Source organism: Henckelia pumila, chromosome 3 (assembly GCF_033568475.1).
Source record: "Henckelia pumila isolate YLH828 chromosome 3, ASM3356847v2, whole genome shotgun sequence".
Taxonomy (NCBI): domain Eukaryota; kingdom Viridiplantae; phylum Streptophyta; class Magnoliopsida; order Lamiales; family Gesneriaceae; genus Henckelia; species Henckelia pumila.
This window is the reverse complement of record NC_133122.1, coordinates 25,460,975-25,485,017: the sequence shown is the minus strand read 5'-3', so window position 1 is coordinate 25,485,017 and position 24,043 is coordinate 25,460,975. Positions and strand designations below refer to the sequence as shown.

Sequence of the window (24,043 nt, the reverse complement as noted above, 5' to 3'; positions counted from 1 at the left end):
TAATAATTTTAAAGAGATAAAGTAACTAATTTATCATAAAAACTTATACGAGATGGTCTCACAGGTATAGATTCGTAATACTATTTCGCAAGAGACTATTCCATAATTATTTGTAATTTTTCTCTATAACTATTATATCTTATACAATATTAAAATTTTTAATTACTAAATGAATTTTTTATCTTAATATAATTTTTTTTTGAATATTTAATTAAATACGGAATATAACATGAAAATTAATTAGACAAATTATATGAATTCAAAAAAAATTTATAGAATGCGTGTATATATATATAAAAGTTTTCTTTGTAATTCTTATGTCGACATAAAAATGTGTTGAGTCCAAACTCAAGTTCTTTTTGTAGTACAAACAATTAATTCATATCTTAATAATCTTAATAAATCAAGATTGTATTTGTAATTTTGTTCTTAGAAAAAAACCCAATGGTATACCGTATACATGTATATATAACTTATGAATAATTTTTACTTATTATTGGGCCAGGTTTTATATAGAGAAAAATAATAATTGGAGGTCCAGTTTAGATTCTAATTCTACATTACCTAATTACACAGTTTCTTTTATAATTGGGGCTAAAAACCGCCAAAATTCGGTGAAAATTAATTATCTGCACCTTCGATCATCTCGTCGATCACCGATCGTTCACTCGCTCCCGGCGGCCAATTTTTTGTCGAAAATTTCGAGTCATAATTTCAGGTACTTTTGTCTTCTTCGCTTCAATTGTGGTGATTTATATGAGGTTGATTTCAATGATGAATGGACGTTTATGTAATGATTGTATAACGTCTTCGTCATCTGTTAGTTTCTATTTTTTAAGTTTGGGTAATATTTTCAAAACCCTAATTGAACCCGTAGATGATTGATTATCAACGGTGCTGTGTTGATTATCGCACGATTACGAGCTGGAGTTGTCTAGATCACAAGTCTTTTTTCTCGGATTTATCAGTGAGTATGGAAGAGTTCAGTTTGCGGATAGCATTTATGTGACAGCTGTTGGAGAGAAGACACTGCCGATTCTGTGATTTTGTGGACTTTTTGGGTTGTGGGACTTACGGGCTTTGAATCTGAGCTATAGATGTTGATATTTCTTATGAAATTCTATTGCTTTTTGTGGATTCTGGTTTGATGAGAGAGGTGCGATTTATTTTTTTGCCATTGGTAGTTAAATTCAGTTGATGTGGTTAGTGAGAAATATGCATATATACCCGGATGTTTTATGGGCCACTCCTTAGAAGCAGAATCTAGCTTATGCTCAAAACTTTCTGTAGAATTTAACTTTGGCTTGTGGAGACGAAAAGTGAAGAATCTGAAGTTCGATGAGAAAATTTTAATTAAAGTTGTTTCTTAAAATGAGAAAATGAGCGAGTTAATGAGCTGAATATGCTGCATGGTGCTTTAATGCACTAGCTTTTGAATTAGGAATCTCAGAAATTTGACATTCTGTCATCTGAGTAACATTGACCCAGGGAACCTGAGATTTTTATTTACGTAGCAACATTAAATGTTAGAATCCAGTGTCGACTTACAAGTGGAATTGTTGGTGTGGGAAAACTAGTGACCCTGATGTTTATGTTACTTGGTTTAATTCTTTGATTTTTTTCCCTTTCCAGTAATTATTTGTGCAATGACCTGAGAAGCTTTTTATTCATTTGTACTATTCACAGTATTATCTTCGGAAAGGCTTTCTATTTTATACCTCAGAACAAACTGGCACTTGCATTTGATAAAAATTCTGAACTAGCGCTGACAGATGCATTTCCAGTATACTTTGACCGCCTGATACTACAAATTGACTTTGGTGTATTCTTTATGTAGCTCTCTTATATCTCTTGAATTGGCTCGTATTCTTGTTTATATCTTGGAATTTCTGTGTATCTGATCAAAGTTTTAATTATAAGGAATAACATTAGAAAAATTGCATCTGACATTTTTCTAGTGGGATTCTTTCTGCATTGCAGGTGTCTTATTCTCCAATTTTGCACTTCAACCTGTTGCTTTATGCACTGTAAATTTTAGTCCCACAACTTGCCATGCGCAATTGTGTTGACTGGTTTTCTAAGACAGAGAGAGTGTGGAATCTGATGCAATGTCAGCTTCTAGCAAGTTTGAACTTTCTTCCGCTAGCCCAGATAGGCCATTATATGCAGCTGGGCATCGTGGATCTTATGGTGCTGCTACATTGGACAGATCTGGTAGCTTCCGCGAGAACATGGAGAACCCACTTTTATCCAGCCTACCAAATATGACAAGAAGCACTTCATCTGTAACTCAAGGAGACGTGCTTAATTTTTTCCAATGCGTGCGTTTTGATCCGAAATCCATGGTGGTTGAGCATAAGCTGAATCGACCAGCAGAATTTAAGCGGCTTGCAAGTGCTGTTGGGTTTCCTTCGGAAGAGTCTCTAACGGCACCTACAAAAAGCAAACTGTCTACTCCTGCCCCGGAGGATCTCAGACGGCTCAAATCTGGTGTGCGGGAGAGTGGGACTAAAGCAAGGTATTCTTTTAAAAAAATTCTTTTTTTTGTTCATGCATCCTTTATAGATTGGATGAAGCATATTTAAAGATTCACTGTTTGTTAGGGAACGAGTGAAGATATTGAACGACTGTTTATCAGTAATCAATAAGTGCTTCCCGACCATTCCATCCAGAAAGAGATCGCGGTTGGATACCCTGTCCAACGACCGATCAAACACATTGTTGTCAATTGACCGTTCCACACCAGCAATGGGCATTGGTAAAATTGGATCTCAAAATCACGCAAGTACAAGTGGTTTTGAAATGGAGCAGCAAAAAGCCGATGAACGATCCAAAAATGCCTTTCCAAACAAGCGTACTCGAACTTCTATGGTCGATGTTAGGGTTTGTTTCTTTTTCATTTTCAATCATTGAATTTTTATTGGAAGTTAACGGTTTTTTTGGGCATGGCTGATGTTATGATTACAGTTACGGACAGATTTTGTACTATATTGTACTAGTTAGTGTTGTCCATTTATTGTAAAAATAATATGGAAAGATAGTACTTCCACAAAATGTTTCTTGATGGGTTGATTCCTATCTGGTTTTTGGAATTTGCTCAAATATAGTAGATATTTACCTATTTTAATGTGTTCCAGCGAATCATGTAGGATTGTCATTTTGAGATTTTTAAACTGGATATAAAAAACAGAAGCTACTTTTATTGTTCGAAATCTATATCTATCTGTCTTTTTCTCGGCCCCTCCCACTTCCGTTTTTTCCATAAATTGAGTTTTTTTTATAATCGGTATATTTGTCTTTTCCTGGTGCTTCTCACTTGGAGATATAATATTCTATTAGGAATGACATTACATTCTCTTTGCTTTTTTCTTTTTTGTTTTGGGTTGCTGCTATTACTACTTATGCTTTCAATCAATTTTAACTTTTTCCCTAATAAAATAATTTACTATGTGATTAAATTATATAGCCGGAAATGCGTGCCAGTACCCCTTCAAAGTCTTCTGGAACTATGGAAAAGGACAGGGATGCTGTAAGACTCTCCAACAGCAGTGGAATTCAGGGTGAGGAGCGTTCTTTATCAATTAGTGTTGATGGTTGGGAGAAGTCAAAAATGAAGAAAAAGCGTACTGGCATAAAGCCAGATGTTACTCCCAGTTCAATGACAACAAAACCTGTTGATGGTTATCGGGAAACCAAACAAGGAATGCAGCCAAGGCTTCCTACTGAAGCTCGTTCGAGGTTGAATGATTCTCATGGCTTTAGGTATCCTCTTTTATTTCAATGAATCAGCTACATTCATGTAGCGGATCATTTTGCTCCAAGCAGTGGATATATTCATATAAATTTGGAACTTTTGAGTTGTTAGTCCGTCAGATGGATTATTATATTCATGTTAATCATCTTATAATTGTGAAAAATGCGGCAAAATTAATGGTTGTATATTTTTCTTACAAGTGATTCCATAGTTCCTTGGTCGACAAAGATCCCATCAGGTGTGTGTGACAGCGCTTGTATAAACGATTGAAATGGGTCCTGCTACTAGACTTTGGAAAATTAATTTTTTGAACTTAGAACCAAAGGCTTCTAAAAATCTTTTAGTAGTGTAAATGAACGAGGTTTTGATTTGTGGTTTCAGCTAAGGAACCTTTTTATTTATTGACTAACATATAAGCTTGTTTTGTGAGTCAGTACTAATCAGCGAGTTTCCAGTTTACTGGACATTGTATCTGAGAAACATCTTATTCATTGTTGATAATTTGTAGGATTCTCTGATCAATTAAGTGTAGGCGTGACATTAACCAGCAGATTTCCTAAAGTTTTTGGTGCTGTGTATTGTTTTAACTCGAGTGTGGAAATATCTCATGTTAATATGAAGGAATAGGGTTTTTTTTTGGGGGGTGGGGTCTGGGATTGGATTTTAAGAGAGAGAGAGAGATGCTAGAATGCTTACATGTACTTGAAAAACCTCTTGACAGATTTGGTGTTATGAACTTAGCGTTAATTGAATTTTCTTATTTTAAATATCTTTGACATTGGTGTTTTATTGGCTCCATCAATTTCGTGACAATGATATTTCATGTTTGATAGTGGGGTTTTATTCCAGTTGTGCGTGACAAAATCAGTTGTAACACTTCAGAAACCATGTGTAATTTAGGTTGAAATATGATTGGTCTTGGTACACAGTTTTTCCATACCTTTTGAAGAAATGAAAATTTTCATGATTTAATTTTAATCTCTTATCAGTATCACCAGATATAATATTGGATTGTAAAAAATGATGGCCCTAGATATCTAGGGACAGTTTGGGTTTTTGGACTTTCCAGAATAAAATGTCTTTTTCATGAAATTAATAAGCATGAAAAATTTTAACTCTCTCTCTCTATTTGTTTCCTTCAGGTTTTAATTTATTTGTTTCTGCTTGATCTTTTGTTATTATCATAAATGTGAAACGCTTTGTTATCTAATTATGCGCCTTGATTAGAGCTGGAGTTGCCAATGGAAGTTTGGGAGTAGGAAAAGCTGAAGCTACCTCGCAGACCAGCTCGGGCATTCGTTCTTCTATTTCTAGAACTGATTCAGACAATAGTTCCCTTCTCCATGAAAGGAGAGAACGTCCAAGTGGTCAAGAGAAAGAAAGGGTGAATCTGAAAGCTGTAAACAGGTAACAATCTTTTCTCTTTGTTTCTCAATATAAATCTTAAAACTTCATTGATGTTGTCATTTGATAATTTTATGCCTTTCTCCCATCTTATTTTCTGATAATGTGTTTTTTGTTTTAATGTGCATCAGCCTTTGAGTAGTTCCAGTTGCCTCAGCTTTTGATGCATACAGCTTTCTGTGCAATTCTGCCATCTGATGATTTGGCTGTATAAAATGGTTTTGGTACTTTTAAGTGGGGCAAATGGATTGGGAATCGTGCTAAAAAAATGTACACTTCTTAAGACAGAAAATATGGCCTTTTAATTTGATCCAAAAAGTATGATAAGATTTACTGTTATTGACCAAAATAATGAATTGATCTAAATTTTCATCAACGCGTGTCCATGCTCTATTACAGTTAAAGCGCCAAGAAAGATGCATTTTATGAGATAAGTGAGTAAAAGCTGCTCAATTTCTTTCTCGAATTTTAACTCCCTTTATTCTTTTGGATTTGGGCATTTTTAATTTTATACTTATTATTGGCTTACTGGCCATTTGTTTGCATGTGCTAAAGAGGATTCAAGCCTACTCGACAATGCCGTGAAATATGTTTTTTTTTTTTTCGGTTTATAATGTTAATTTTCCCTTGATTGACTATTAAACATAAATCATGTAGCTTTTTTAAATTGATTCTGCTTCTCTAAATTAGGGCAAGTTCCCGAGAAGATTTAAGTTCAGGCAGCCCTACCTCAAGCTCAAAGTTGAATGCTAACATACGTGCCCCACGGTCTGGTTCAGTTGGTGGGGTTTCCAAGTTGTCTCATGTGGCACAACGTTCCACATCATCTGATGATTGGGAATTATCTAATTGCACGAGTAAACTTCCTTGTGTCTTTGGGGCTAACAATCGCAAGCGTACACCTTCTGCACGGTCTACATCTCCTCCAGTTGCCAATTGGGTTCAGAGGCCGCAGAAAATTTCTCGAACTGCAAGAAGAACTAATTTATCACCCATTGTTCCTGGAAATGACGAGAACCCTCCTTTGGATACGGCTGAAGTGATGGTAAATGAAAGGCGTTTGCCTGCTCATTCTCCTCAGCATGTTAAAATAAAAGGTGACAATTTCTCTCCAGCTGCGTTATCTGAAACTGAGGAATCAGGTGCTCCTGAAATGAAGTCAAGAGACAAGAATAAAAAATGTGATGAGATAGATGAGAAAAGTGGCCAGAATGTCCAGAAAATGTCAACCCTACTCTTACCGCCAAGAAAAAATAAGGCCACCTGTGAGGATGATCATGGGGATGGTGTCAGAAGGCAAGGCAGAACAGGTCGCGGATTTACTTCATCAAAACCCCTCTTGACTTTAACAGCTGAGAGGCTTGGCAATGTGGGAACAACAAAACAAATTAGAAGTTCCAGACTTGGTCTTGAGAAGACTGAAAGGTTAACATGATGTCTAAATTTCCTGTTACTTGTGGTCCTATATATGGTTTAATTTTCAATTTTTCCTTCTTTCTGATGTACACTGGGTTGTGAATTGGTCGGAGTACTTTTTATGACTTCGTAAAACCTTCTTTTCAGCAGAGCAGGTCGACCACCTACAAGAAAGCTTTCTGACAGGAAAGCATATACACGTCAAAAGCATATGGCTATAAGTATGACAGCAGATTTCCTGGGTAACTTATTTATAATCTCTCTAATGTTGGTATTAGACACTATTATTTATTTACTTGTAGTGACAGTTGATTGGTTTTTACTGAATAATTTTAGCAGTTGGTTCTGATAATGGACATGAAGAGCTCTTGGCTGCTGCAAATGCCGTTACGAACAGAGGTATTGTTCATGTGATATGTTTAGTTTTCTTTTTCTCAAAGCGTGTTGCTCTTCAGGCAATAACCATCCTACTCAAAATGCAGGCCAATTCCTTTCTAGCCCGTTCTGGAGGGAGATGGAGCCTTTGTTTCGTTTTATATCTGATGCAGACATCTCCTATTTGAAAGAACAGGTGTGAAGAAGATTTATTTTGTGATTTTACTCAATTTCATTCAATTCGGAAGTGACCTTTCTTAATTACTGATGATTTCAAGTTTAATGCCACCGTAGTACCCTTTTTTTTGTTTTAATCTATTAGAAACAATAATAATATTATATTAATAAGAGGGATAATTACAAAAGGCAGACAAGTGGTCCGCGCAACCTAACAACAAGATCTGAACATATTAACAGCTTATAAAACTCCAATCCCTAAATAAATCTGAAACCGAAAATAACTTAAATCCTTGTGCCTCCCAATCCAACTAGGTACCCTTTGCTAAAGTCGATGTATAACTTGCCTAATTAGTTTTGAAGTACTTTGTGATGCTGCAGTCGAAAAGAAGAGTTGCATTTTTATAAATTTACAGCATTCTCTCAATTGCTTTGAAGCATTTCTATCAGTGATAAAATGTAAGATGTTGATCATTTCATGGAAAGTACTAATCTAGTACCTTATCAAACATTAGAGCATGGACCAAGCTTGAATGAGAAGTTTATTACTTTCTGCTTCAAATGTTAAGCCTATCATGTTAGTCATCTAATATTCTTGATTAGCTCTCCTGGGGTTATCAGATTTATTTTTTCCATTCCATGTCATTATGTTTGATTATATTAAACTTTTGCTTGTAGTTTTGCCTCTTGTGCGACGGCTATTTCTATATTTGTTTCAGATTCCGTATAGAAAACACGACATTGTCCACAATGCACCGACATGTAGGAAAATCACTCTGTTTGATATCTGAATCAAACTCTTGCGTTTAGTTTTTAAAAAAAGAAAAAAAATGTTCCACACTCCATTGGACAGATGCTGAGAAAGTCACACATGTGATTTCTTATTCATCTTTAAACTTCCTGCTTAGATATGCTGGTGGTGCAGAAATGTTAGTGCATCCAGCTTTACCGTGACATGATTTACCTGCAGACAGCGGAACAGGTGCCTTGAAAAGATTATGTGTGATAGTGGATGGGTTTGTATAACCATGAGGTGTCTTGGTGGTGATAAGGAATAGTTAATCAGAAACCACCACTCTGAAAGAGAATGAAAGTGCAGATGATGAGGTGAAGAGGTTATTATTAATATTAGGTGGTCGTGTTCTATCAGCCCTGATTTTTACTTTCATGTGCCAAAGAATGCATGAGTATCCATATTTCTAGTCTTCATGTAACACTTTATAGTTGATAGTTCCTTGTATCAGAAACACAGGGATTTCCTTTTTTTTTAAGTGCAAAATATGAAAGGGCCATACCATATGGTCCAACGGTAGCTTGATGATACTTGACGGATGGTTGTTAATTTATCATAAATACTTATATCAATCCACTGAGTTCCAAAACATAACTTTACCCCGATAATTCTAACGTTGTTTATCTATACATTCCTACTTACAGTTTATTTTTTTCCGTGCTTAGGATGTATTATTTAATATTTTGCTATTTGTACCTAGTGTTTCAGTAAATTTTCCTTGGTGGGCCTCTTGTAATGAATCTGATGAAATGAAGTAAAATTTACGTGACAATACAATGAAATGAAAATGTGAACAGTACACGTTTCTAGAGATGATGAGACATTATATATATGATGATCTTTTGCATCATTCTGTTTCTAATTTATTTTTCCTTATAGGTGACCCTTGGTTCAGCTGTAGATAATCCAGCAGCAGCACCTTTTGCTGCAGATAGTTCGACTTCAATACCTAATGGCTGCAATCTAGATGATTGTAAGGAGATTGAAACAGTAAGTGTCGAGGTTAGCCCAGAACGATTGGGTTCAAGAGCGAAGACATACAATGAGATCTCTCTGTTCCAGAGACTTATTGCAGCTTTGATTCCTGAAGAAGGAAATCAAGAGCTTAGCTGCAGTATGGAAGACCTCAATCACGATGTGTATGAATCACGAAATAAGATGGGAAATGATATGGTATCAGATACATTCTTCCCCAAAATGTGTCGAAGTAGTGACCTTTCTGGTTATCCTTCTTCTTATGGTAATGGTGTAAATACTAATGGTAAATCAATTTATGAGCTGAACCACACTATGCCAGAAAACAATATTGTATCCATGCCGAACACAATATATATACCAAGCCATGATCATATGCAAAACGGTATAGTTTCGGACCAGGTATTGCCTGGCACAACATACTCCGAGTATCAGTACTATAGCATTCCAACGGATGAACGACTTATTGAGGAGGTTCACAGTATTGGAATCTATCCAGATCTTGTGGTATGCTGGATCTCATTCAAGAAAAATTGCACTTAAATCCCAATGTCCTGTCCTTGTCAAGTTCTTTTACATATCTGCGAGTAGTATTTCGCCTCTAAATGAGTCTATTTGTGACAGAACGGAGATGAAGACATAAACGAAGATATTGGTAAAATGGATGACAAATACCAGGAACAGGTAGGATGTGATCCCATCTGAAGTAAATAATATGGGTCGAATTAAAGCATGGGCACTTGACTACTTCTGGTTTGTTACCATGATTATTTTAAGTCAGCTCTTAATTTTTCTCCAAGTTTCATTTCGGTTGTGCGCATGACATAACCCATTGTGCTGATATTTCTTGCTATTTTGGTCACACACACACGCACATTAATTTTACCGCTTTAGAACGATCCCAACACCCTTCCTTTCAGTACCTCACTTTTAGGAAAAATGGAAATCAATACAGGACAATTAAATACCTCAAAAAGAAATTTGGTGTGAAAGATGCTTCATTGTCTTCTTGTACTCGAAAATCAAGAGTTTAGTTAATGTTTGGGTATTCCTGTTTCGATGATTTTTTAAAATTTTTAATACGTGTTTCAGATTAATTTTAAGTAAAGCACTGAGGAAGTTATCCTCCCCCCGCCTTAGATTTACTCCAGCACTCGAAATGAACTTTAGCTGGAGAACCACTGAGCTTTAAAAATTTGCACCTTTATGTTTTTTCCTTTTGTTCTTCCTGCTGAAGTTGAATCCCAGTCAATGTAGATCAGGCTTGAGACTCTTTGATGTTGGATGTATGAGTATCTTATTTTGTTACTGCTATTTCATCAGTATAGCTTCAAATTTGTGGTCATTTTAGCAATCTTTTTTATTAACTTAGCCTATTTATAGGTGTCCAAGAAGAAAAGGCTACTTGGGAAACTACTAAGTTCCGCTTCTAAGGCTAAAGAACTCCAGGAAAAGTATGAAGTTTCTCTTCTGTTTTATTTATGAGAATTTCATTCTGATATCTGGGCAATCTCTATATCCTGATTATCTAATCATTCAACATTTATTAGGGAATTTGAAGGACATGGTCTTGAGAATCTTGTGGCAATGGCTTATACAAAGTACAGGGTAATATTCACTTTCTTGAACCTGTCTCTCTTTGATCTACAAAATGAAATTTCCTTTAAGCTTGAGGTGACTCTGGTTTATCTGCAACACAGACTTTCTGAGGAACTGAGGTCATTTGAGGTCTGTCTATTAGATGGTATCTATCATATGAGGAACTTATTAAGTCATAATAGTAGCTGTTAAGTTCTTAAGATAAGTTCAATGAACTTTGATTAGAACAAAGTCTCACGTTTCAGTTGTTTGAATGGTTTGAGTTTGGTTGGTCATAATGTTTAAATTTTGATTAACGGAGAGTGAACTACTAGAGCCAAATGAATTTAGACTAGATATTCCTCTATGTAGCACGGTTACCCCTAATTTTTTTTTTGAAGTATCGTGTACGGGTACGACACGCGAATACGCGTGTCGGATACGGCAAAACCCGTGTCGTTGACTTTTTTAAAGTTTGACCGGTTGGATACGTTTTGGATACGGCGTGGACACGGCGGAGACACGTTTTCCGGGTACGTTTGGGCTAAATTGCAAATAATTAAAAGTTTCAAGGGTTAAATTGAAAAATAATAAATTGTTGAGGACTAATTAATAAATAGATTAAATATGAATTGGGCCTAAAAAAGCCCTAAATTATCCATTCTTTCTTCTATCTTCTCGTTCCCCATGCTTTTCTGCTTCTCTCATGGGCGATAATCACCAACACCACTCCTTGAAGATTGCTGCTCGCCGCCGCCGCCCGCAACCCTCCTTTAAATTTATATATATATAATATTTATATATTTTTTAATAATAGTCATATCCTAGCCGTACCGTGTCTTATATTTTCAAAATTTTCCGTATCGCCGTATCCGTATCGTATCCGATACCCGTACCTGTATGCATGCAACATAGATATTCCTTCAAGACTAGAAGTATATTACGTTTGAATATTTATCCCAAAAATAAATTCAAAAACCCAGAGCAAATGTTCTATACTGTGAGATTTCAATGCTGCTCTGGATACCTTTATTCTAAGAAGGTATAAGGTACAGCAGAATTACGAGTACAAGCTACTATGCATTCACTTTGCGTGTGCGTCAAAAATAGAATAAAAAAGTTCTATTTTTTATTATCAAATTAAAAGTTTGCTAACATATTATTTTTAGGTAGATAAAATTTGGGCATAAATTTGTATAAAAAGTTCTTCCTGCTAAAATAAAATTTTTTTATAACTGAATATTATTTTTGCATTGATAAATTTTGTATATTAATGAATTTTAGAAATACTCATTTATCATCCTTTTCTTTTTATGGAGCTCAGTGTTATTTTTCTAGCCCCCTTCTATTCTCAATGTACCAAAAAAATTTTTCATGGGTTCTCTCTAATAAATAGAATTTTTTTTTTGTAAATTTTTCCATTCACCCTTGGCATCAATATCAATTTTCTAAGTTGAGATTATAGGTTGGGCCATTTAGAGATGCAAATAAGTTTTTACACTGTGTTCCATTGTTAAAAAATGGGAAATTATATATATATGTATACAGTTTTGATCACCCGCACACCCTAGTCTGATGTTTACAAATGACATAGTGGTTTGACATTGCAGAATGACTTTTAATGATAGTTATGCACGTTTCTGTCTTGGTACCTGATATTAGTTAATTTTTCAGATTGCAAGTATAATGTTGCCTTTTATTTTATCCTGAAAATAAGAAGAGTTGAATGGGCATTTTAGCATAAAGAAATGGTTAATTATATGGTTGGTAGCAATCTGGAAAAGAGTAGGGTGAGTATATAGGTTTTTTACTTCTTTGTTTCTCTTGATAAATATTTTGATAAGGTTCAATTAATGAGGATAGGAAACCGAAATATCCTTCGTTATGATACATGCATTTTTGCGTTTCGGTGAAGTCATATCTATATGTAGAATGCTGGTTCAATCTATTTAATGATTTTCTGCCAATGAAACAAGCCAGAAACAGTGACACCTTCCTTTGTTAATATGGAATTAATAAGTCGGGGATTCTTTTTCTGCAGAATTGCCGGGGTTCTAATGTTCATGGGATGAAGAGTGCTACTGGTAAAATGGCCAAACAAGCTGCCTTAACTTTTGTTAAGCGCACACTGGAACGATGCCAGGAATTTGAGGCAACTGGAAAGAGTTGCTTTGATGAACCATTGTACAGGGACATGTTCCTTGCTGGAGTATCACGGCTCACTGATGAACAACCTCCAAATTTAAACAACGATAATGAATTTTGCGAGCCTTATCTTAGGACATCTGGAGGCTCTATGGAAGTTAGAGCTTCAGGTATGTAGCAACAATACATGGCACAACCCTGTTGTCATTTACATGTTTTAAATTAGAAGTAGCTTCCTTCACTTGGGTGATGATTGTCTCTTGTTTTTATGGATATCTTAGTGTCGTGAATAAATATGTATTGCAGCTCATGTGGGTGCGCAGCAGAGTCCTTCAAACAATCAGGAAACGTATTATTCTGAAGTGTTCCCATCGTCAAATTTGGGGTCTGAACCAAATTCTGGTAAAGAAGATAGCTGGTCAAATAGAGTGAAAAGGAGGGAACTACTACTTGATGAAGTTGGTGTTAGCACATCTCCGGGTGCCCCATCGTGCATTAGAGGTTCACTTGTATGCAGTGCAAAAGGAAAAAGGACAGAGAGAGACAGAGAAGGGAAAGGAAATAGCAGGGAGGTGGTGTCCAGAAGTGGAACTGCTAAAATTGGTCGCCCTGCATCAGCCACTGTCAAGGGTGAGCGGAAGTCCAAGGCAAAACCTAAGCAGAAAAATGTTCATTTATCTGCTTCTATTAATGGTCCTCTAGGAAAGATGGCAGAACAAACAAAAGGAATGTTGCCATCAACACTCAAGTCAAACGATATGATTGGAAGAGAGATCCCTGAGGATAAAAACGATTATAATCTTGACATATTGGAGGAACCAATAGATTTATCTGGGCTGCAACTCCCTGACATGGATCCCAATGATTTTAGTGGTAAAGGAGAAGATATAGGATCATGGTTGGATATAGAAGACGACGGATTACAAGATCATGATTATATGGGTGGCCTTGAAATACCAATGGATGACCTGACGAATTTAAATATGATGATTTGAAGCTTCTACGCTATACATTTTTTACATGGTACAATCACCAGGAAAATGGGTTTTCATTTGTTGACCTATCGCTTGGAGGTCTTGTGACCATTCAAACCATAAATAGGAAACATATTTGTTCAGTTGAGCACTGCGCAAGTTGATTTTTTAGTGAACCCTTCCAAAGTTGGTTATGCTCTGTCGACTGTAAAGATCTTTTTGTTCGACTGTACTGGCTCGTGTTGTAGTGATAAGTTCTTAGCACATGATTGTAGCAAAGATCAGAGAACAATGTCCAATGTACATAAATTTATATTCTCAATAAAAAATATGTTTTTTGTTCTAGAGTTATCTGGTAATAGTAGCTAGATGCTTTACGTTTGTACATATAGTTTTGTAGTCCAATCACAAAGCTAATTCTTGCAGACGAACTCTTCGTTTCCAGATCCATACGATTTATGGTTGCAATTGGTCAGTTCTTCCTTCTTCTCTCGCTCAGTTTGCTTTAGGATTTCAAATCTTGCAGGTATCACTAATGACTGCTGTTCCAAACTGTCTTCTTCAAGACTAAAGTGTAAAATCCGACGGTGTAGGGAACAGACAACTTATGAAGTGGCTGATTGCAGAATTCTCAATTATCGTTTTCCAGCAGTCCATTGTGTTCAATATCTGGTATAGATAGATGGCAAGGTAAGTTCACCTCTCTTGTTCACTATACGAACAACTCTGTTTCTGACTGAACTCGTATACTTTAGAAGCACAAAATAAAAACTAAGTTCACTTTGTTGAGCTTAATATGGCTTTGCTCTGTGTCTGCCATTTTGTATTTATTTGTAGGTTCTTGAGTCTTGATTCTAATCTTAGATCATCAGATGCACTCGCCTCTGAACATCTCGAACTACTACCTCTACATGCAGTTATCCCATAATCTTTGTGCTCTAATTCGTGGCTAGACAAGAGATGCTGGTTTGTATCGTAATATTATTCTGATTTGAGGAATTCCATAGAGACGAGTACAGACGTAAATGGACGAATGGGGAAAGAGATGAATAGAATACGAGGGAAACTTTTAGAAATATTTGCTACTAAATTAGGTTTTGTGATCCTCTCGATTTTTTTATTCTCGGCGTTTTTAAGGTGGAGAAATGATTTTCACAATTAGGTCTCGAATTTGAGATAGTCTAAAATTAGAGACTTATGTTGGGATTGGTTGTGTGTAGAGCGGGGAGAATATCAGAATACACACTCTTTAAAATTTTCTGCCAAATATACGACTGATCGAGCATGTGGTAATCAATTTGACTAAAGTTCTCAATTTTTTAAGTCACTTGAACAACTTAAAAATGTGAAAATAGTTCAAGAGCCTTCGATGAAGTTCTTATACTCAAATCACAAGTGTATCAACAAGATAACCAATAATTAATGAGATAAAGAAACACAAGAGTTATGGAAGTTCGAAGGCTGAATTCTTTTACGTGTCTCTTCTTTCACACAGGAAATAATCAATGTTCTAAAAAGCGGTGGGCGGCAGGCGTGCGGTCACCCACCGCCTAGCGTCTAGACGCTTAGATGGCCGCATAGGCGATGCCTAGACGGTTTTTTTTTTTTAGGCTAAATATCTTATTATTCTAGTCCGATTCATCTTAATATTTTTTCAATAATTCATCTTTATCGGATTCACCTTTCTAAGTGGTATTTTTTAGTCTAAATATCTAATTATTCTTGTTCATCTTAATATATCTCCAATAATTCATATTTATCGATTTCAAACTTGAAATACATGACATATTTCTCGTCTTCATCCACTACAAATTGATGGGCAAATATGTCAAATAATATTTTTTTAAAAAGTAAAATAAAATTATATATGTGTTAATCTAGGTGGCCGCCTAGCCGGATTTTGAAGCGTCTAGGTGGCGATTAGGTGACCTAGACGACCAATTAATGTAATAATTTCCAGAAGCTTCCACTGCCTAAATATCGGGGTGGTGGGCAACCGCCTAGCGCCTAAGCGTCGCCTTTTAGAACACTGGAAAGAATACACTAGAAGACTTTGGTTATTACGTCTAGTAACACTCATTTCAATATTAAGATTTATCCAATGCCTAACTCAGAGCTCCTAGTTCACCACAAGATAAGATTACAGTTCTTAGCAAACTACAGCAAACACAACTTTGTTTGAATCTACAGATCCAAACTATCAAACTCTTCTTCTTGAGATTTCTGTCTTGAACGGTTGAGGAGCTTGATAACCATTGGCTGATCCTTGAAGATCTGATAACTTTCTTGATAAGTGAGGGTTGATATGAGGAAAGTAGATAAGTCGTTTGTAAGTGCTCAAGTAAAATTGCTAGCACAATGAGAGATTCAAATTGCAAAGATAAAGCTTTGGTTGTTCTTTTATCTTTCAAGCAATCTCTATTTATAGTGTCATTTGCATTGAGAGACTCAACGTTCGTCTGAAGATCATTAATGCAAAGATACCATTGATGTTCTTTCTTGAAAGATATTACGCTTTAATAAATATGAGATTTGACTCTTTCACAATCAAGAAGACAACGGTTGCAGACAGTCTCTGAGCATAAGCTAAACAGTTAGCATTTCAAAAACACATTATGATTTTCTTGATTCCTTGTTGGTTGTGCATGTCTTGACAATATACTTTTACCGAAAATCAAAGTATAGCCCTGAACAGTTTGCAGCTTGAATCAGAAGATATTCCTAAAAGCCGTTGTGACATATAATTGTAATAGTGAACAATCAAGGACTGTCTGATCTAGACGAATATATCTTGTTTATTGTGGCCATTCGAGTGGCTTGAAACCAAGAAACTGCTTCAATCAGACGAGTGATTCTAAACGACCAAGCGAGTGATTTTCAAAGCAAGCAGTCGACAATCTGTTATACATGAAATATATAGCAAGATCTACAACAACGATTTATTGTTTGTTATCGCCAAAACGTAGGAATTTAACAATTTTCTCTTTTTTGGTGATGACAAAACCTATGCTCCAAGAAAAATGGATATACGAGAGATCAGAGAGACAATGAATTCATTGAGAAAATGAATTTCATTAAACAAAATATGCGAAGAAGAAAAAAAACCTATTACACCTACTGACAGAAATAATCCTAAGTACACCAACCTTCTAAACCAACTCCCCCCTTCCCTCCTCCTCCTCCTTTTCCTTCTTTCTTCCTCCATCCTCCTTTCCTGAGCACGCTTTGCTCCTCCGCCCCTCGACTCTCTTCTCCCCTTTTTTGGCATCACCCTTGGCCAAATGATCAAGTAGTTCATTGAGTTGTGTTCCAAGGGTTGCTTGTAGGGTATACATGCGACCATCAATCTGAGCTCCCAAAGTTGCATGGAGGGTATCCATTCTGGCATTATTATTGGCGTCCATACGCTGCTCTGTCTGAATCAATCGACTGGAAATGGTGACGATAACATTGTTTGTTTCTTTGTTGGTGACCTTAACCTGCTTCGACACCCTTCTACCTCTTGAAGTACAACAAAGAATTTCTGCAATACAAATTTCCGGGAGTCAGATATTTCGACATTGGTGGAAGTCAGATGAGCGTCCTGTGAAAGCATAATCCGTTTGATGGCCTCCATGTGGTCATACACAACTTCAACCAAGGCCGTATCAGAGGTGGATGTGGTCTGACCCCGAGAGGTAGTCTGAATGTTCGCATCTTGAACTGGAGCTATCATCATCATCATCGGAGCTTGAACTAGAGCTATCATCATCCTGTTTCATTTCCTAAGAACCTGATTGATGTGCCTTATTTGGTGGGGAGAAAAGGCGATGCATCCTTAGTTTCCTCTGTGTCAACCGGTGGAGGAGTTGCAGGAGATTGAGAAGTTGTTGGAGGAATGTCTGGAAAAGATTCTTGAGTTGGAGAGGGTGTAGCTTCAGAAGTAGTATTGGCAAGAATGACAGATGGAGTAGCAGACGAGGTATCAGGAATGATCGGGCGAGGAGACTGGTTAGGTACCTGCTCTTCAAAAATTGTCTTAGGAGATGGGCTCTTGAAACCATTGCCATCGTCTGTTTCCATGTGAGTTGTCTGTTCTTTAAAGAGATCAAATTCCGTCATAGATTTGACCACTTCATCCACCGTGGTCAAAAGAACTTTTGGTAGTGGTGTCTCAGCAGTAGTACCTGCATCCATTCGAGGAGAGATGAGAGTGAGAGGTACCTGGTGAGGAGTGCTTGAGTGTATACCAGCAGTTGTGGTAGCTGGAGCAGTGTGAGAGGTAGCTTGAGAGGACGAGCCAGCAGTCGAGGGATGAGGCTTTTTCACAGCTCCTTGTCATCTTGTTGCTCTAGAGAAATCTTCTCCGTCTTGCCACTGTCGTCTCTACCAGGAAAGCTTCTTCCACAGGTCTCTGGACCGGTTCAGCTTCTTTGCCTTCTTCCTGAATGCCCATGGTGGAAAACATGTCCATGGCTTCTTGCACATAAGCATCCACATATGCATCAGTCGACAAAGAATCCATCTCGAACTCCACTCTCCTATCATGCACAACTTTAGCGACCATGGTGACACTGTTCTTGAGTTTTTCCAAGGCTTCAAAGTCATCAGGAGCAGTCCTGTTATCTTTATCAAAATTACGCTCCCTTTGCATCATGATGTATCCAAGCGGACTATCTTTAAGTTGAGTCAATGAGTTGTCGTCTCCCCAGTGCTGGCTCAACGCTATTTGTCTCTGCAAGTGTGTGTATCTTATTTTCAAGTTTGGCCAGCTTTGCCAAGCACTTTCATTTCAATATTTGGGAGTAATGAACCTGTGTTCTATAAAAGAATCAATCGTAAAATTTTTTCAGTCTCTTTCTTACTGCACGAAGGACTTGGGAGAGGGTGTGGGTCACTTCCATTTCCACTACAGATAGAGCCTTCTTTGGGGAGACCATGTTCCCATTGCCTTTGTCATTAGGGTCCATGACATGCACCTTGTTGGTGAATGGAATCCATCTTTCAATAATTTTTATACAACTCGTCGATCGAGTGGTGGTAGATTTTGGAGTAATCGAGTGAGTAGATGGTTCCTCGATCGGTGGTGGTTAAGTGGTTGGTGGATGTTGGGTTAGAATGGCCGGTCGAGGAGCATCAGTTACTTCAGATAGTGGTTTGAGCTTCTTCTTCTTGGGCTTCTCGCCCGCCTTTCGTTTTGCCTTAGTGGCTTCACCTTCCCCCTGAGCAGGCGAAGGAGTACCAATTTACCAAAAACTTGCAGCAGAGGAGCATTGTCCAAAGCATCCTTATCTTCATCAGAATAAAAAATTAATTTCCTCTTAAGTGGCTCTGGGGCCTTATTCTTGGCCCGAGCCTCCCGCTCAACACCAAGTTCTTATTTGATTGCCTGAAGTTCATCACCAGTGACTTCGTTTTTCTTCATGAATTTGTGAATGTTTGCTACGTTCAACCATTTTGAGGAGTGGAGATGTGGGGACCTCGGGTTACTAATCTCGTCTTAGGGCAAAGTACAAATAAGTATCATTAATCATACAAGTTAAAGAGAAATCAAAACAAGAACTAAATTTTTTTTCAGTCAGGATCGATCCTACGAACTCCCAGGATCGATCCTGAAACTTTTATCAAGTTTCTGTCCAGAATCAATTTTGTGCCAGGATCGATCCTACCAACTCACAGGATCGATCCTGTCACGCCTGGTTCTAAAAAAACATTTCAGAATGCTTCTGGTGCTATCAAAACTCATTTAACACACTCCAAAGCAAATATATAAACATGGATATACATTTGTAATCAAGCATACATGAGCCCAAAACGTAATACATCCATCTCCTTAGTTAAAACATGAAAGAACTATTCAATACAAAATCAAGTAATATCGGTTCTAACATGTTTGACAACCTCTAAAGACAACAACTTTATCTAAACCTGAGTCACCACATGCTACATATCTTTCTCAAGCCACCCAAGTTCTCCCTGGCTAGCTTCTGCCCCACCTGTTGTCATGCACACATACAAAACATGACAACAACCGGATTACATCTGGTGAGAATATAATTTCCAGTATAATCGACATATAAAGCGTTAAATAAATCATATCAACTCTAATCATAATCGACTCAACCATAGAGTAAATAATGCATATAACAATTCGAAACATATCAATCAAAACTTCAAATTATACTTCAAATCAAAAGATTTATATTGCGCGCTATCAAGAATTGATTCCTACAATCTCTCAGCCATCAAGATTCGTATCCGATCTTGACATGGATATTCATCTATCGTAGTCCCATCAGACTCAAAAATAAGGTTCATCAAACCTTGGCATTAGAATTAATTCAAACATCATCTCATATCAAAATCGAAATCAAAGATCCACTACCTGCGATAGATCGACAATAACATCATCAAGTTCTAACTCAAGAACAAATAATAGTCAAGTATGTGATTTAGTGGGACAACTCAAAAAGCATCATTCTTGAGTTTCAAATCCCTGACTCTCGATATCGTCTTATACCTTTCGTTTCTCAGTTTTTAAAAGCTTCTAATCTGAACACTTCAACAAACTCATATCACAATTCTCTTCAAGTTCATTATTCAATCTTCAAGGTAGAAACAACTTCAAACCTTGATCAAATCTTTCTCGGTTCGAAGGCGGACTTCTCGAGTCGATTTAAACTTTTTCAAATCTGAAACAAAAGCATATTCATGCAATAAACATCAGCAATAACTCATTCCAACTCAGCTCAAGCAAAATAGTTCCAAACTAGTCAATTTTTGACTTGACGGCATAACGATTAAAATTCGACAATTGTAACTCATTTATATCAAGTCTAGCATTCAGAGACATCACAATTACACCTCATATCAGATGAGTATCATCAAGAACCAATAACATCAGAATTATAGAATCACACATAATTTTTGAAAATCATGACGATTTGCAAACGACGATTGTTCTTCGGTTCAACTTCGATATCGAAAAATATGTCAAGTCTAACAATCATCTTAACATCTAATTCACATCCTAGCATTATATATCAGCATAATCAGAGGTGAGAATGTCTAACTATAAGCTGGAAATCAAAATAAATTCATACGTCATCCTTTCATCGATCCGATTCCGAATATATAAACATCACTAGTTCAAGAACATAAATTCATAGTTCTGATCTGATTTCCCCAACATATACATCTTAAAACAGTCTAAATCATAAGAAATCTTACATCAAATCGAAGCTTTCGTCGCAAGGATTCCAAAACTATACTCGGTTTTGAAATCGGACAGCCGGATCAAAAGATATCGAAATTAGAAGATGAAGAAGTCACTTGAAATCTGAAATTTTCCTCTTCTTCACGATTTGGCTGCTGAATAGGTCTGAAGGTGATGATATACACGTGTGAAATTGGTGGGAAATTGGGTCAAAGTGATATCTATAGCCCAATTTGCAGTTTAGTTCCTGAACTTTGGCCTAATTGTAATTCAGTCCCCGGACAAGCGATTTAATTCAATTTTAATTCCAAATAATTTAAAAATATTAGAATTTAAGTCAAAACTCTAAAAATTCCCAAATAAAATATTCTCGGATTAAAATTCAATAATTTTGGACCCTATCGCATTTTAGTCCTTGAACTTCTCATTAATTGCAAATTTGTCCTTGCTCGGATTTCACCTTCTCATTAAATTCTCTTTCATTCTCGAAACTCGGAATTTAATTCGTAAATCCCAAAAGATTCAATTCCAATATCTTCATCTTTTAATTTAAGAATCCCGGAATTTAAATCTCAAAATCCTTAAATTCTCAAATTAAATATTTTCGACTTGGAAATTAAATCTCTCATTTCCATAACTTCCTCAAATACTATTTTCCCAAAATACAGAATTTAAATCTCAAATTCCGTAATTAATAACTTAATATTTCAAAGCCTTACAATTCCTCCCTCTAAGGAATGATTTCGTCCTCGAAATCGTATTCAATCGGAATATTAAATATGATAAACTGAATGATTATATGAAGTAATTCTCACTTCAATCATATAACTCTGAATTTCTTATTTCATCACTTCATATCTTTCCAGTTTATCTCGTCATTCTGTGCCCATTTTCTGGTATTTTGCTCAGTCAAGGATTTATCACAACTCGACTTAGTTCAGAATCATATCAGACTCTGTCTTGACTGATTAAAATACATAGAAAGATTCTACTGGATACTTCCTTAACTTAGACACATGGAACATATCTGTTCTTATCATTCTAAGCTGAAAATAATACATTTGTTAGTGAATCCACTAACTCTGTCTCAAATCGTAGACCGTAACTTCAGCTTTTGGTGTGGTCTTATCTTCTTTTCCATATTATTCTATGCTTTGCACAGAACATATATAAAGTATACACTGTTATTCAACTTACAGCTTCATATCTGTACCCATTTTTACTTCAGTTCTATGGGTTCTAGATATCTTTTCGGATATCTTTTCTGTTTCTTCTTTCTGATCAATTATATCAATTCTATTTCATTCTTCTGTAGTCACTAAGTGAACCTACATTTGAGCTGCTCTTTTTTGAGTTCAAAATCAGTGTCAATATTCCGATTAGCTCAAAATCGTATCTGGATTTGCTTCGGCTATCCTTGTTTAAAGTTCACAAGGATGATTCTAGCTGATATTCTTCAGCTTATATTCAAGAATCACGTCTCATCATTCAACTAACTTAATCAATGAGTTGTAGTACCCTCTTCGGTCAATCCTCATGAGAATCCAATATCAGATCATTTCTGGAATCTCTTTCTGAATTGAATGATACTGCGGAAACAAAAACATTTCTTACTGAACACTCTGTTCACATTTCAAAATCATTCAATTTCTAACTCTATCAAGTCTGCTCTGTTCTCAATACAAATCAATCTTCACATTCTTTGTTTTTTTTTTTCTCAAACCACATCTGGTCTGATAATGAAAGACTTCACATATTCTGTCTTACTACAAAGAATTTCTGATTTTATTCTCATCTCATAATCAAAAACATCATTTCTATATCGCTCAGATAGCTGTCACAAGAATTATCATCATCAAGGGGAACAATCAATCAAATAGTATCGAATCAGATACTATAGTTCTGAGCATTTCCTCGAAAATCAGGATAGTCACCTCAGATAATCCATCGATCAAGGATGATATAATGCAATCACATAAAATCAAACACTCAGAACCATTTCAAAATCAGTGCCACAATCTATCACATAAATCTAAAGTCTCGATCTCGACAATAGATTTCAATTTATTCCTGAAATATCATAACATCAGTATCTTCTTCACAGCTATCACTCATATCTGTATTACATCGAATATAACACATTCGTGAATTTGTCGAAATATACTCTACGTAAAATTTCAAACTCATGACGATTTGAGTAGTTTTAAACGAAAAATATTTCGAAATCTTACTCATATTTTGACTCAATAAGTGCTAATCTGCTTCATAGACCATCTGATCGCTTATTTTCTACTTCGTATACTGGAAATTTAGGTATTGAAAATGCAATTCCGTCATATCTGCTTTCATTCTATTTCATCAATATTGATTTCCCAGTAATTCATACACTTTTGAGACAACGGAATAGATAGTACCTCTATTGTAAGATACTTCTTTCAGAATCTGATATTCCCTATCGAGAATATCGAATAAAATCAACCAATTATTCATATCAAATCCATTCATCTCAATCTGTTGTCTTACCTAATATCGTGTTTTAGCATTCACAATCGAATTTCAATCGTTTGATCTCGTATCAATGTTGCGTTAATCTTTCCAAACCAATCTAACATAGCTTGGATTGCAACAATTCTGAATGTTTGAGTATCTCTCTCGAAAATCAAACACAGAAATCAAAGATCTTTATTCAATCGATTACGCATTCATCTCGGTTTCTATTTCTATTTCCCAATTCCTAGCAAATCATGCCATCAACCTCAACTCGTGTTGATACTTGAAAACAAAAGTTCTATTCGTTACGAGCCAAAGATATCAAAAAATGCTGAATGTATACATCAAATGATCAATAACTCTTGACATTCAAAATCAAGAAACTCATTCCAGTCGAGGTCATCCAAAGATCAAATATTAGAAATGACAAATCTGCTAAGTGAAAACAACTCACTTGCATCTCAACTCAAAATGAGTGAATCAAATTAGACTCTAACAAATAATAAGAGCCAATCAAGATCGATCGAGGCCGAATACAAAACCTCAGAATCGATATCAGGAAATTTAAGAATCATGATTTTATGATGTAATAACTTCAGCAAAATCAAATAAAAGGCTCAACTGTAACTGAATTCTTACTTATACTCAACTGATATAAGTTTATCACCTATTTTCTCAATTGATCATAATCGCTTCCATTCTGATCGACTCAATTTACGGTCATACATTTCATAACCACTTCGGTACTAAGATAATTCTTCTCTAAT

The 24,043-nt window shown here is 36.1% G+C and overlaps 1 protein-coding gene across 6 annotated transcripts; it reads left to right on the top strand.

Annotated features, from left to right (window-relative positions):
- The first annotated feature begins 577 nt into the window (after positions 1-577).
- LOC140887819 (uncharacterized) lies at positions 578-13,936 on the top strand. Of its 6 annotated transcripts, none has more exons than XM_073295319.1 (15): positions 578-718; positions 1,981-2,518; positions 2,604-2,877; positions 3,467-3,762; positions 4,982-5,161; positions 5,849-6,583; positions 6,722-6,816; positions 6,911-6,973; positions 7,057-7,145; positions 8,799-9,401; positions 9,519-9,578; positions 10,278-10,348; positions 10,445-10,502; positions 12,514-12,787; positions 12,924-13,936. In XM_073295319.1, exons 2-15 carry the CDS (start codon positions 2,109-2,111, stop codon positions 13,610-13,612), a joined length of 3,897 nt encoding a protein of 1,298 aa, XP_073151420.1. In that variant the 5' UTR covers positions 578-718; positions 1,981-2,108; the 3' UTR covers positions 13,613-13,936. The 6 variants fall into 6 exon arrangements, with proteins under 6 accessions (XP_073151420.1, XP_073151419.1, XP_073151417.1 ...); XM_073295318.1 differs by having other exon boundaries at positions 2,604-2,883; positions 6,725-6,816; positions 6,914-6,973; XM_073295316.1 differs by having other exon boundaries at positions 2,604-2,883; positions 6,725-6,816.
- The last annotated feature ends 10,107 nt before the right edge of the window (positions 13,937-24,043 follow it).